The sequence below is a fragment of the Callorhinus ursinus genome, unplaced genomic scaffold (genome assembly GCF_003265705.2).
Source record: "Callorhinus ursinus isolate GAN/ISIS: 27379988/994484 unplaced genomic scaffold, GSC_fseal_2.0 scaffold3, whole genome shotgun sequence".
In the NCBI taxonomy this organism is placed as follows: domain Eukaryota; kingdom Metazoa; phylum Chordata; class Mammalia; order Carnivora; family Otariidae; genus Callorhinus; species Callorhinus ursinus.
In genome coordinates, this window is record NW_027397065.1 from 45,091,295 (window position 1) to 45,105,034 (window position 13,740).

General features: G+C 42.5%; 1 protein-coding gene across 4 annotated transcripts in view; it reads right to left on the reverse strand.

Annotated features, from left to right (window-relative positions):
- Positions 1-13,740, reverse strand: part of CYFIP2 (cytoplasmic FMR1 interacting protein 2) — a 123,279-nt gene that overhangs the window by 95,442 nt on the left and 14,097 nt on the right. For all 4 annotated transcript variants that reach the window (XM_025867144.2, XM_073890531.1, XM_073890533.1 and 1 more), the window contains exons 2-4: positions 7,596-7,730; positions 5,986-6,075; positions 1,129-1,206 (exon numbers count right to left, since the gene is read on the reverse strand). In XM_025867144.2, coding sequence (XP_025722929.1) covers positions 1,129-1,206; positions 5,986-6,075; positions 7,596-7,712 — 285 coding nt within the window. In that variant the 5' untranslated portion in view covers positions 7,713-7,730. The remainder of the gene's footprint in view (positions 1-1,128; positions 1,207-5,985; positions 6,076-7,595; positions 7,731-13,740) is intronic.

Consider the following 13,740-nt stretch of genomic DNA (forward strand, 5'->3'; position numbering starts at 1 on the left):
CCCAGCCATACTTGGCCCCATCAAAAAAACCATTTTCTCTGCCCAGTGGGTTTCAACACATCAGAATCACATGGCAGATGTTTTCATAGCCTGCACACCCCAGACTGCTAACTGGTCAAGTGAAACTGAACAGTGAGCGAAGGATAAGCATGAGGACATTCTTCACACTGTTGCTTAGAAATTCTTAAAATGGTAGCAATAAGGTAAATACCCACCAGCCGATGATTAAATGGATAAAATATGATGTATTCATATGATATCATCATAAAGGTGCTAGAAGGAATGAGACAGATCTCTGTGAAGTGACATGGAGAGACTGCTACCATAAACTGCCAGGTGAAAAAACCTGCAGGACATGAAGGGTAATTGAATCCCATTTTTGTTAAACAAAACACAAAACAAACAGTGTGTGTGTGTGTGTGTGTGTGTGTGTGTGTGTGTGTGTCTATATATAATAGAGGCATAGAAAATCTGAAAGAGTTCAAAGCAAACTGTTAATAAGTAGTTACCTCTGGGGGATAAGGTGAGGGGGAAGAGAGAAGAATAGTTTCTGTTTGCTTTGCACACCTGTGGTTTGTTAATTTTGTTATAATGGGATATAAATATGATGCTGATAATTACAGTAAATATATTTGCATGAGTCAACACAAAAAAGTTACTAAAAAGGAATTAAGTGGGAAAAAGCAAGTGGCAGAACAATATACATATAAATATAAACAATATACATTTATAAATACAAATAAATGATAATTTACAAATAATATTCGTAGCAATATTCATGATGTTTAAGCAAAAAGATCCAAAGGAATATGCAGCAAAGTATCCATAGTGATTAGGCTTTGGTGGGAGGTGCATTTGGGTGGTGGGGGCGAGGAGGTGGGGATGTCTTGCTTTTTACTTTATACCTTTGGGCAATGGTTTGGGTGTCGTACAGGTAGTACATATCGCTTTTGAAATAAATTGAACAAATATTTTTGAAGTTGTCACCAGTGTAATGGGAAGCTCTCCAAATGCCTCGAGCAAGCACCCTTGACTACCAGGCCCTACTTCACTCCCTGCACCTGGAAAAGCTCAGCTCTCTGGCTGAGGCCGAAGTGGAGGAGAGTCACCCAGCAAGGCCAGTCTCACCTGCGGGATGGCCCGGGAGCAGCTGCGCCAGGTGTACAGCATGACCGCATACTCATGCCCTTCCTCCAGCATTTCATTCTGAAAACCAAAACACACACTCAGCAGGGAGAAATTACGCTGGTGCTGGAAGACTCCTTCACGGCCCCCAAGAGCTTCATGCATCAAAGTGAGCAGCATCAGCACGACCTGGGAAGCTGACAAGATGTGCAGACTCTCGGGGCCCCTCCCTGGGCCTATGGAATCAGAATCTGCACTTCAATGCAACTCCCAGGTGACTCGTGTTCCCAGGTACACAATTCATGTTTGAGAAGCCCCGGCTTCAGGGAGTCCCCACAGACACCCGAGGGCGCTACCAGTGGGCCACATTTTTCAAAGATGCACAGGCACCTTAGAAAAAAAGAAGGCAGATCTATTTGTTCCCAGAGCAAAAGCTGTCTCAGGTATACCGTGAGCAAGAAAATAAGCAAGTAGCGAAACAGAATGTACAGCAGGTAGGTTAAAACAAAGAGTAATAATTATGAAAGTATACTGTTATATACGGAAAAATATTTTGGTGCAGTATGCATCAAGCTATGACAAGGAGCAAGCTCACTATGGGGCTGGATAAACAGGGCTTTCACTTTTCATATTATAGAGTACGATGTTTGCCCTTTCATAAGAGCCCATGCTACTATTTCAGGAGCAAGAAAATGATTAAGCTCAATTTTTAAAAATAATATACAGCAGATGGCAAAACCAATAACAGCATGGGAAATGAATCCGAAAAACACAGGGATGACTCACCTCACCTCGCCAAGTGCTAAGAGCCCTAAACTCAGGTTCTAAATATGTGGGTTCAAATCCCAGCTTCATCACTTCTTAGTCCTTTGATCTTCAAGAAATCACTTAACCTAAAATTCTCCATTTAGTATCTGTTTAATGATAATGACAAGGACAACCTCCGAGAATTTCATGAAAATTAAATCACACACACACACACACACACACACACACAAACACACACACACTCTCTCTCTCTCTCTCTCTCTGTAGGTGATCCGCAAAGGGAAGTAAGAGTATTACTAGGAAAAAGGTAGTCCGGCAATTTCTCAAAAAGTAAAACACAGAGTTACCCCGTGACCCAGCAATTCCACTCCTGGGTATATACATCCCAGACAAATGAAAACACGTCCACACAGAAACGTGCACCCTTGTTCGCAGCAGTGCTGTCCTGACACAGAGAAGAGGAAACAAGCCAAATGGCCATTAACTGATGAATGGATAAATAACGATGCAGTGCAGCATCTTTCACAGTAAACGGGAGGAAAGTGTTGATACGTGCCACAACATGGGTCAACTCAGAAAACCTTCTGCCAGTCCCCAAAGGCCACATGCTACATGATTCATTTAGAGGAGATGCTCCGCACAGACAGGTGCACAGGAACAGAAAGCAAATTATTGTCTGCCAGGGGACGGGGAGAGACAGGAATTGTGAGGGACTGCTAATGGGCTTGGGGCTTCTCTCTGTGGTGATAGAAATAAAATGGCAGTGATGTTGGTATGACATTGTAAATATACTAAAAAAAACACTGAGTTGTACCCTTTAAATGGTGAATTTGATACTGTATGCAGTTTACAAAAAAGCAATAAAAATGGTATCACTAGACCATCTCTCTTGCAAATGTCTGCTGATATAAAAACAAACCTTTATTCATTTTTTTATTCCACGTATTATATCTATTTCATAATATCTCCCTTGTGCTAGATCAGATTTAGTCTGGAATTTGTTACTTCTTACAGTTTTGTTTTCAATAGCAAATGTCAGTGATGAGTCATACTTTCAATTCTTAATTTGGAGCACTTGTAAAGTCAATAACATGTTGTCCTTGAGACCAGAGACAACTAAGATCAAGCCTGTAGGTCTCCTGCTGCTCCTGGTTCAGAACAGAGGTCAAAAAAGGGAAGCGACAGTAACGCAGGGAACGTGCGTCTACTTGTTAGCACCGCACAGCCCACCAGCAGGGGGAGGATTCTGACTTTGACTCAGTGAATGGTTTACTGAGCGCTTGAGGTCCCAGGCTCTGGGCTGTGTGCGGTGAACAGGATGGCAAACAATAATGGTGTAGACTCTGCCCTGTGGATACTTTGGTGCCCATCTACCAGATCTATTGTATGACTAGAGTACAGAGGTCAGGACGGTGTGGCAGAAAGAGCCCTAAGTGGGGCCTCAGGAGACTTAAGTCCTGGTCCAGTCTCTGCTTGGGCTCACCTTTTACCTTGAAAATGTCACCGTTTTCTCATGTAGAGTTGGCCTCAGTCACCAGTTCACTCCTGATGTCCAGGCCATGCCCCACCAGAACTAAATCCTTATTCCCGGGGTTGGGGCCAGGCCCCGGTATATTTTAATGCTCTCAAGGCAATTCCAGTGTGCAGTTCAGGAAAGGGAATGTGGACACAGAAAGAGACACCATATATGTGCCTATACGGCGACACCCAGACCCAGGAAGTCTCTGAGAATTTCTGTCTCTGTGCCTTTGCTTCTGCTGGTTCTACCACCTAGTATGCCCTCCCCACTTCATCTCTGACAGATAAAATTCTAACTATGTGGGACAGCGGAGTTGAGTGGAAAGAGATCAGGATTGGGAATCAAAAGCCTGGATTCCAGGTTCCACCCTGTGACTTACTAGTTGTGGGATCATGAGAAACCTGCTTGTTCACTCTCCAGGTCTCAGTTTTCTCATCTCTAAAATGGACCTAATGATCCCTTTGCAAGTCACAGGGTTGTTGTAAGTCTCCAAGGATATCATGTATGAGAATATCTTATACTTTTAAATCATTTATATATGGTTAAAACGCATCTGTAAATGTGTCTGTATACATATAATATACAAGGCCCTATTCAAAAGGTCCTTCTTTCATCATCAAACTTTCTGATCCCCTCAAGGACTGTTCAAAAACACAGAGCTCTGAACTTTTACATGTCATTTACCTTTAACTTCCTGCATTTCTATTTGCCCGCACAGAGGAATCTAGAGCACAGATTTTGTAGTCAGACAGACCTGCATTTGGCAAAGTCACTTGTCAGCGGCGTGATCTTGAGTAATTTACTTAACTTATCCGAACTCTGGTTTTCCCTGTCTGTAAAATGGGTATTGCAATAAAACCTGTCTCACAGGGTTGAGATGAGAACTAATTCAAACAGTGCATTTAAAATATCTGACAGAGAACTTACGAACAGACCTTTCTCCAAAGAAGACATACAGATAGCCAACAGACACATAAGAAGATGTTCAACAAAACTAATCATCAGGGAAGTACAAATCAAAACCATAATGAGTTAACACCCCACACCTGTCAGAATGGCTAAAATCAAAAGCACCAGAAACATCAAGTGTTGGCAAGGATGTGGAGAAAAAGGAACGCTCTTGCACTGCTGGTGGGAATGCAAACTGGTGCAGCCCCTGTGGAAGACAGTTTGGAAGTTCCCCCAAAATTAAAAATAGAACTACCATATGATCCATATGATACTGCTAGGTATTTATCCAAAGAGCACAAGAACGTTAATTCGAAAGGATATATGTACCTCTGTTTATTGCAGCATTATTTATAATAGCCAAAATATGGAGGCAACCTATGTGTCCATTGATAGATGAATGGATAAAGAAGACATGGTATATATTAATACAATGGAATATTATTCAGCCATAAAAAAGAACGAAATCTTGCCATTTGCAACAACATGGATGGACCTAAAGAGACTAGATAGTAAAATGCTAAGGGAAGTCAGTCAGAGAAAGACAAATACCATATAATTTCACTCCTATGTGGAATTTAAGAAATAAAACAAGCAAACAAAGGGGGAAAAAAGGAGACAAACCAAAAAACAGACTCTTAACTAAAGAGAACTGATGGTTACCAGAGGATGGGTGGAATGGGTGAGACAGGTCACAGGGATGAAGAGAATACTTATGATGACCATTGAGTCATGTACAGAAGTGCTGAATCACTATATTATACACCTGAAACTAATATAACACTGTATGCTAATTACACTGGAATTAAAATTTAAAAAAATTTTTAAATAAAATACCTGCACAGAAAGTGTTAAATAAAGGGAAAGCTTGTCTATTTCCCTCTTGCCTCACTGAGAATCAAGGCTGGCCCCTATTTGTCCTTGTACACCCCCTCTCCAACATCTAGCACAGTCTCTGCAGGTACCAGGTACACAATATTTATTGAATGAATGGGGTCAGGGATGGTAAGGCAAGGCTTTAGCATATAAATGATACAGTGAGAAAGGTCCAATGAGCTGCAGACAGAGCCTCTGAATGAGGATTCTGGAAATCTGCAAATTCCAGGGCTACCTGAGAATAAAATCAATGAAAGCCCAAGAGGGAAGTGGATGATTCCTCACAGATGGGTCAGGTACAGACCTATTAGACCATCGACCCCACTTGGGAATGATTAACCACCAACTTCCTTGGGTCAATAAGGTATTATTCTACAACCATCATCTCTTCTTTCTGAGAAACCTTTTGCTTTCTCAGAGATAAACTTGATCAAGAGGTAAATTCCTACACAGCCAGTAATCTACAGAGTATAAGACAAGGCAGGATCTAATCATATGTTAACCTATAAGGCTCCAGAAGTTCAGGGATGTAAAGAGCGGGATCAAGTGGGTGACCTACAGGTGAGTAGGATTTGCAAAGCTGGAAGACGGGGGAAGAGCGTGCCCCAGGCACTGGGAGCGGGTGGGGCAGGGCATGAGAAGGGGCTTATGGAGACGGGCCTGACCGAGGCAGGCAGCTCCCGGGAGAGCTGAGCACATGCCCACCGGGGGGGGGTGGCCCCCGTGCTGGCAGGATCACACCAACTTACCATGCTGGAATGGACCGTGGCCTGCTCGATGTACCTTGCAATGCCTGTGACAAATGCATTCCTGTCCTCGAAGTTTGTGTCAAAGTTAGCCTGTAGGAATTAGAGGACAGAAACATTTGTTTGTTGGAAAACGAGTCCAAGGTGGCTGGGTGTCCAAAAATGAGTCCAAACCACTGCCAACGAATGCCACAGGTCTCTGTGGAAACCTATCTCCACATCGTCCTCTGATCTTCCCCCAAGGAAATCCTACTCTGACTCACACCGGGCAGGCGCCGGCTAGACAGGACCCGCATCTGCTTCCCCAGGTTGCCCGAGTCTTGGAAGTAAATGCTTAAACTAGAGAAACCTAAATAGCTGTTAAAAGTTAAGATGTGCATTGCTTTCATCCGGCAGTTGCAAAAATACTCACCTGAGGCTGCAGATGCTTATGTACAAGGATGATAACTGCAGCATTTTTTGTGACAGAAAAACTGGAAACCATCCAAATGTCCATTAACAGCAAAAGGTTAAATAAATAATAGTATATCCATATGATGGACTTATAAGTACTAGGTGGTAGTTAAAAATAAAATGGTAGCGTTGTAGTATTGTCATGGAAAAATACCCATAATAAATTTTAAGTTAAAAAAGCCAAATCATAGAGCAATATATATAGTATGGTTCCCTTTTGGTTAAAAAAAAATATATCTATCTATATCTATGTATAATACATGTTTATATCATACATATGGTAAAAAGATGTGTATGTGTGTGTGTGTGTGTGTATGTGTGTAGCCACAGTTACAGGGAAATTACTTGTTATACTTCCCTGTATTGCTTGTAATAAAAAAGATATGTACTTAAAAATTTAACCTGGGTTAGAAAACGTGAATAAGCCAAGTTTGTGACTTGAATCTTCAGGAATGTGCTTAATAAAATCTAACTACTGAACGAAATTACAAATATATTATGCATTCATATTTAGTCTCAGTTAGCAGTCCCAGAACCTACAAAAGGTCAAACACAGCTAAAAATTTTGCATTAACTTATTCTTTCCTCGTGTGGCATACTCACCCAGCACGCCTGGACCAGGGGCTGTTTGTCAGGCTGACTCTAGCTACACCGATGCCCTTCCCGGCATGCCCTGAGGTGGGGGGGGTGTCATGGTTTTAAGCAATCTGATCATGGTTTATCACAAGCTCAGGCAAAAGCAAACAATGGTGACTGGCTTCCCTGAGCCATTAGCAGCTATGGGGAGCTGAAAGCTCTTTTCACATACATGAAGGAAAAGTAATTACCCAGGCAAGCTCTAGGGGTTTCTAAATTGTAATATTTAATTCATGAGATGAGAGCTGCCAAATCCTTGGTTGGTGCTGCAGCAAGAATAGCCGGGAAGGTATTTGGGGTCAGAGCAGATCAACAAGCCTTCCCTGGAGAGGAGAAACAGCCCTGGTATATGTTTACTAGCTAATCTATTCCTCATACTCAGCTCCACCAGGGCACAAGTGACTCCATCAGCTCAGGGCCCTTCACCTTTTAGAGGCAGACAGCCCCCTTCCCCAGGCCTTCAGGGCAAGCCGTCCTAGGGCATCCGGAGTTCCCGACCGCCCCTGTGCTCTGGGCGGACGGACCTGGTACATGATGGAGGACGGCGGCGGCTCGATGCATGGCTGCTGGTCGGGGAGGGGCAGCTCTTCCAGCAGGTCCACGTTGGACAGGGCATCCTCCAGGGTGACGTGGGTGGTCATGGCTACGGTTGCCGGATTCTGCACCGAGGGGAAAGGACATCAGGGGCCTCCGAGGGTTTCTCAACCTCCCCCTGTTGAGGCTCCTTCCAGAGAATAAAGACGGTTTACATGCACGAAGACCACTTCCACTCACTCCTTCACAAGGTGCCTGCAACCTGTACCTGATCCTGGAGGATCTCTTTACAGTTTACAAAGTACTGGGGTTGTGGTTTTTTTTTTTTTTTGATTGCCTATTGTCTGGACGGAGCCTCACCACAATCCTCTGTGATCAACATGGCAGGTGGTATTAGAGCCACAGAACTGATGAAGAAACAAGGCTCAGCGCAGTTATGGGGCACACAGACAACCACCGTGACAAAGGCCAAGGGGCGCCTCAAATGGGCCTGATGCCGGACGTGGGCCACAGCCGGCCCCCAACTTTGGTTCTTCATGAGGATACACATCCGTTCCGCTCCTAAATCACTGCACAGCACAAATACCTGTAACAGAAATAGTCGAGATTCTCCACTTGAAACCAGGGCCTACATTTTACAAGCCAAGTAAGCTGGAATTAAAAGAATTCAGACTCCTACACGTTTAACCTTATTTGCAAAAAAAATGGAAGCTCCATGATCTTCCTTGGCCTGGAGAGGTTTTGTGAGGCACACCAAACAAATGAGTCCTAAATGGACATTTTTGTGTCTCGGACCCTGGCAAAGCGCAGTGGCTTTGACGAGAGCTTCATCTGGCAGTGAAGCTGAAGGAGATCTGAAGGCGTGCTTACCCAAGCGGAGCTAACTACTATTTTAAGGACTCAGCACCCAGCAAACAAAATACTCATTTTTTTCAAAGCCTACGTGAGACGCTGATAAAAAAAAAAGCCATAGAACAGGTTCTCACGAGTTCCCCCAAACATGACAACCTAGAAGTCCCATTCACTGACTACCATGAATACAATTAGAAATCAATAATGCAAATTGCAGCCAAAAAAACACCCATACCTATGAAGACTTGTGAAAACATACTTCAAAAAACATACTTCATCGCTGCAGAGAAAATTCAAATAGAAATCATAAAATATTTAGAACTGAAAGATAGAGAACATAAATAAACATCTTAAACGCATTTAGCAGAAAATAAGAAGGTGAAACTAAATGAACCTAATTTTCACTCAAAAATCTAAAAAAAGAATAGAAATCAACCCAAAGAAAGGAGAGTGCAGGGACTGATCATTACAAAAGCAGAAATAAATGAAGCAAAGTACAGGGCCGAGCAAAACCAAGAGTAGACTAGGTGAACAGAAGTCTAAAACCTGAATTTCATAAGATTAACAATAACAAGGAGCTGCCCCGTTAGCACGCTTGAAGAAGGAAAAGAGAAGCCCACTGTGCTGCCGGTCAGAGTCCCCGACCCCTCCCTTCTCCGACCTCAGGCAAGCATGAGATGGGCTTGCAGGCTGGAGTTCTGAAGTGTCGGAGAATGTGTCTTGACTGCCTGTCAGGAAATGTGGTGTCCGATACCAGGGCAGAAAAGGGCCCCAGACATGACAGCTGGGTCTAGGGGCTGCAGAGTGTACCCAAAGGCATGCTGCCCCAAACCGGTGTCTCTGTCCGGCCCACGGCTGGGAGGGCAGGCAGGTCAGGGCTGAGCAGCTAACGACAACAAAGGCCATGTCCAAGGAGGGCTTGGGGAGCTCAGAAGTGACTTCCCTCTGTCCTCTGCAAGCACTTGGCCTCATCAGGGTGGTTTTAGGTCCTCTCCATACCTACGATTTTTCCTGTTCTCTTCCCTGCGTTCTAAAGGCAGCATCCAGTTCTATAGCAAAACCATTTGCCAATCAACACACAAAAAATTGTCTCCCTTCTTAAATTAGTATGATGTTCATTTTATAGGAGGGATTAATAATTTTATAGAGCATAATGATCTACAAGCTCCAAAGCCCTAATAACTCTCTTCATTAACTCAAATAATAATAATAGTAATAATAATAATAATAAAACTAACATTTCTTTAGCCCTTATACTCTGCCAAGCACTCCACTATTTTAATCTTGCATTAACCTTGTGAAGGTAGGTGCCATGATTATTCCCATTTTATGAAGGGCCAACAGAAGCTCAGAATTTAAGTAATTTCACAAGGTCAAGTGCTGGTAAGTGTGGGGCTGGGGTTGGAACCCAGGTGTCCCCAGCTCCAGATTTTGTGCTTCCTTCCAAGTGCTGAGGCTCACATTGCAAGGCTGCACGTACTGACAGGAGGTCTATCTCTGTGTTAGGTCTTTTCTTTTTTTGAAAAAAAGATTTTATTTATTTATTTGACAGAGACAGAGAGAGCACAAGCAGGGGGAAGTGGCATACAGAGGGAAACGGAGAAGCAGGCCTCCCACTGAGCAGGGAGCCCGATGTGGGACTCAATCCCAGGACCCTGGGACCATGACCTGAGCCGAAGGCAGCCGCTTAACCAAGTGAATTCAGGTGCCCTGTGCTAGGTCTTTTCAAATGCTATGCTTCAATGATTGTGGTCCTGTTGGTCCTTCCTGTGCCAAAATACTACACAGGCACAGCTTTTTTTTTTAAGATTTATTTATTTATTTGATGGGGGAGGGGCAGAGGGAAAGGGAGAGAGAGAGAATCTCAAGCAGACGCCCCACAGAGTGCCGAGCCCGATGTGGGGCTCAATCTTATGACCCCAAGATCATGACCTAAGCTGAAATCAAGAGTCAGATGCTTAACCCACTGAATCACCCAGGCACCCTGCACAGGCACAGCTTTTTAACAATAACATGCTTGGGCTCCATCCCTAGGACCTTGGTAAGGATCTGAGAGAGCACAAGGAAGGAAATCTGGCAATATCTAACAAACTCGTATAAGCATTTCATTCTTTGACCAGCAATCACTTCTAGGAAACTATCCCAAAGACACGTTGATAAAAATGCAAAAAGACATTTGCACAAGGCTATTCACTGCGGCACCACCTGCAATAGCAAAACTCTGCAAAATGCAAACACCCCTCAACAGAAGATTGTCTGAATAAACTATGGTACAGTGGCACAGTGAGATACTAGGCAGCAGTAAAAAGGAATGAGGAATCTATCTATACACACAAGTATGGGGTGATCTCCAGGATACGTGGTGTACAATACACTGTCATTTATCTAAGAAAGGAGTGATGTGCGTGCGCACAAACGCGCACACACACACACACACACACACACACACATTAAAAAACAAACAATGGAAGGATAAACCATCTAATTTTAAAAACTGGCCACTTACGGGGAAGAAGGATAGGCAGGAATATGGTTAAGGGGGTGGGGGATAGAGGCAAGATTTCTTTGAATATACCTTGTTTTGTAGATTTGACTTTGAAACCATATATTTACATAATTATAAAATAAAATTTAAATTTAAAAAGCAACTACTCCCCCCCAAAAAGTAAGATAAAACAAATTAAGGTATATGTGTATTAGTTTTTGGCATAACTACACAGAAAGAACCTATTCCAAGTGATTTTAAAACTCATAAATTTCTGACAGAAGATACCCTAAGAATGATGAAGTGTTGCAAAAAAATACCTCAAGCTTTTTTTAGTAATTATATTGGTTAATTGTAGCAGTGAGAATGTTTGAATGCAGTGTAAGGTAAAACAAATTAGCAATTATGGAATGCTCTAGCATTCCTGGTGGTGCTGAGAATGGCATTCTTGATGCTCTAGAGAAAGGATGTACAAAACCAAGTAAACTAAATAGCCGTGAATATGAATTTGGGGTATCTGTAGTAAGTCAGCGCGTGTTTTGACTTTAAATATACCATATATATATATGTTTGTGTATGTGTACATGTGTTTTATCTCCTACCTTTGTGCTCTGAAAAGACAAGCACACAATGACCAACCCGTGAGCAATGAGCACCTTTACTGCCAGGCTGTGGTCTGCAAATACCATTTCCTGTTAAAAGAATCGATATTCTGAAGAAACAGCTTAGTCCAGGTCTGGGACAGAAATTGTATAAGAAAGACTTAGAACGAGTTGTCACAGCAGAAAGCAAAGAAGCAGCTCTCTATCTATGACTACTGGGGTGTGTCTAAGGGACCCAGGAACTCTCTTGAGGCAGCTTCCACTGGCCAAAGAAGGGGCACTGTGAGCATCAGTTAGTATAACTCAGTACACCTGAAGCAATATCAAATACGTTTAAATCCATAAAATCAAAAAGACACTTAATAAAACCTTGGTTTTTATTACTTTGTTACTGCGGGAGGATGCCAGTGAACCAACCTTTATGTTGAAAATAGGTACAAAAACGGAAAGAAGCAAACATTTGATGTGTCTTTCTTATACAAACTGACCACTATGAATAACCAAGGGGAATGTTAATTTCTACAGATACAGAAGTTCTTTTTTTCCCCCAGAAATACTGACAACTAAAATAGCCCTAATTTTGGGTGCCTGGATGGCTCGTTCGGTTAAGCGTCTGCCTTCATTCAGCTCAGGTCGTGGTCCTAGGGTCCTGGGATCAAGCCCCGCATCGGGGTCCCTGCTCAGCGGAGGCCCTGTTTCTCCCTCTCCCTCTGCTGCTCCCCACTGCTTGTGCACTCGCTCACTCTCTCTCTCTCTCTGTCAAATAAATAAGTAAAATCTTTAAAAAAATAAAAAAATAAAAATAAAACATCCCTATTTTTCTAACTCCTAAAATGGATATAGGCACGGATCATCACCTGCTGCTAACATCGCTAAGTGAAAGACAATCAGACATTATCTGTCTCCTGATGGAACAGCACACCATCACCTTACAAAGAATGCTGGACCCAAAGCCAAACACCTGAACCCAATCAAGCCTTTGACACCCATTGATAGGAAATGGACAGTGCAGAAGAACATGTCAGAATACACTACAGTGATGTATTAAAACATAATCTATGGGAAACTCTGAAGGACAAATGACTCAGTGTCTTCAACAAATAAATTCCATGGGGGTTAAAGAAGAGATGAAGGGGAAGCTATTGCCAATAGGGGACTAACAGACCATCACCGTGTGTCCCCTTGTTTGGATCCTCTTTCAAACAAGCGACCGTAAGAAAATCATTTACGAAGAAATTGGAAAATTTAAGAGTGACTGGGTATTTGATAATATTAAGGAAACAGTGCTATTATTTTTCAGATGTGATGATAATATCAAAATTATATTTTAAAAGAGTTCTTATCTTCTGGAAACACCTACTAAAATATGGGTAAAATGATATAGGGGTTTGTTTCCAAATAATACCAGAGAAGGAAAAAGTAACAGATGAAACAAAACTGGCCATGAATTAATAACTGTTAATGCTGTGTGATTCTTACATAGGGATTTATTACATCTTCCTATTCAATTTCACATTTGTTTGAAAATTTTCATGAAATCCTCAGGCTCAGTGTATACACCACCAGCTCTAACCTACCTCCCCTTCCTTCACCTTCCCTGACTCCCACTTGCCACCCTTTCCCTTCCCCTTTCTCCTACACCCTGGGTTTCTTCTGGACTTCACACACTTCAAAATAACCCATCTACCAGAATAACCCTTAAGGTTTTCCCTTTAACACAATAATACCCCTGCACTTCCCTTGAAGAGAATCAATAAGTGAACAGCCTACCAGCCAGTAAATTAGGAGTCTTTATTTCTGTTAATGCAACCTTTCTTTTCTCCTTGTAAATGCAGCTTCTCTAATGGATTCCTGTGTTTGTTTGTAGATCATTCACTGCCTCAGGGAGAAGGAAATCAGACATTTCTAACTCAAGTGCTGTAAGTCACTGCCAACTCCACATCAATGAGAAAGAAAAAAAATATTCTGGAAGTTTTAAGTGGTATACATGAAAATAAGCACTTGCTTTCTGGCTCAAGTGTCCTGCCTAATATGCAATCTTCCAAGTGAGAATAATTCTTCATATCCAGTCAATGAACACGTGGCCCTTTTGCCACTTTGGAAGAGAAATTCATAAAAATATTTAAAAATGAACAGTGTTCTGGGAGTGTCACTTACCAGACACAGCTGCAGCCTCTCGGGGTGGGGCATTCACGG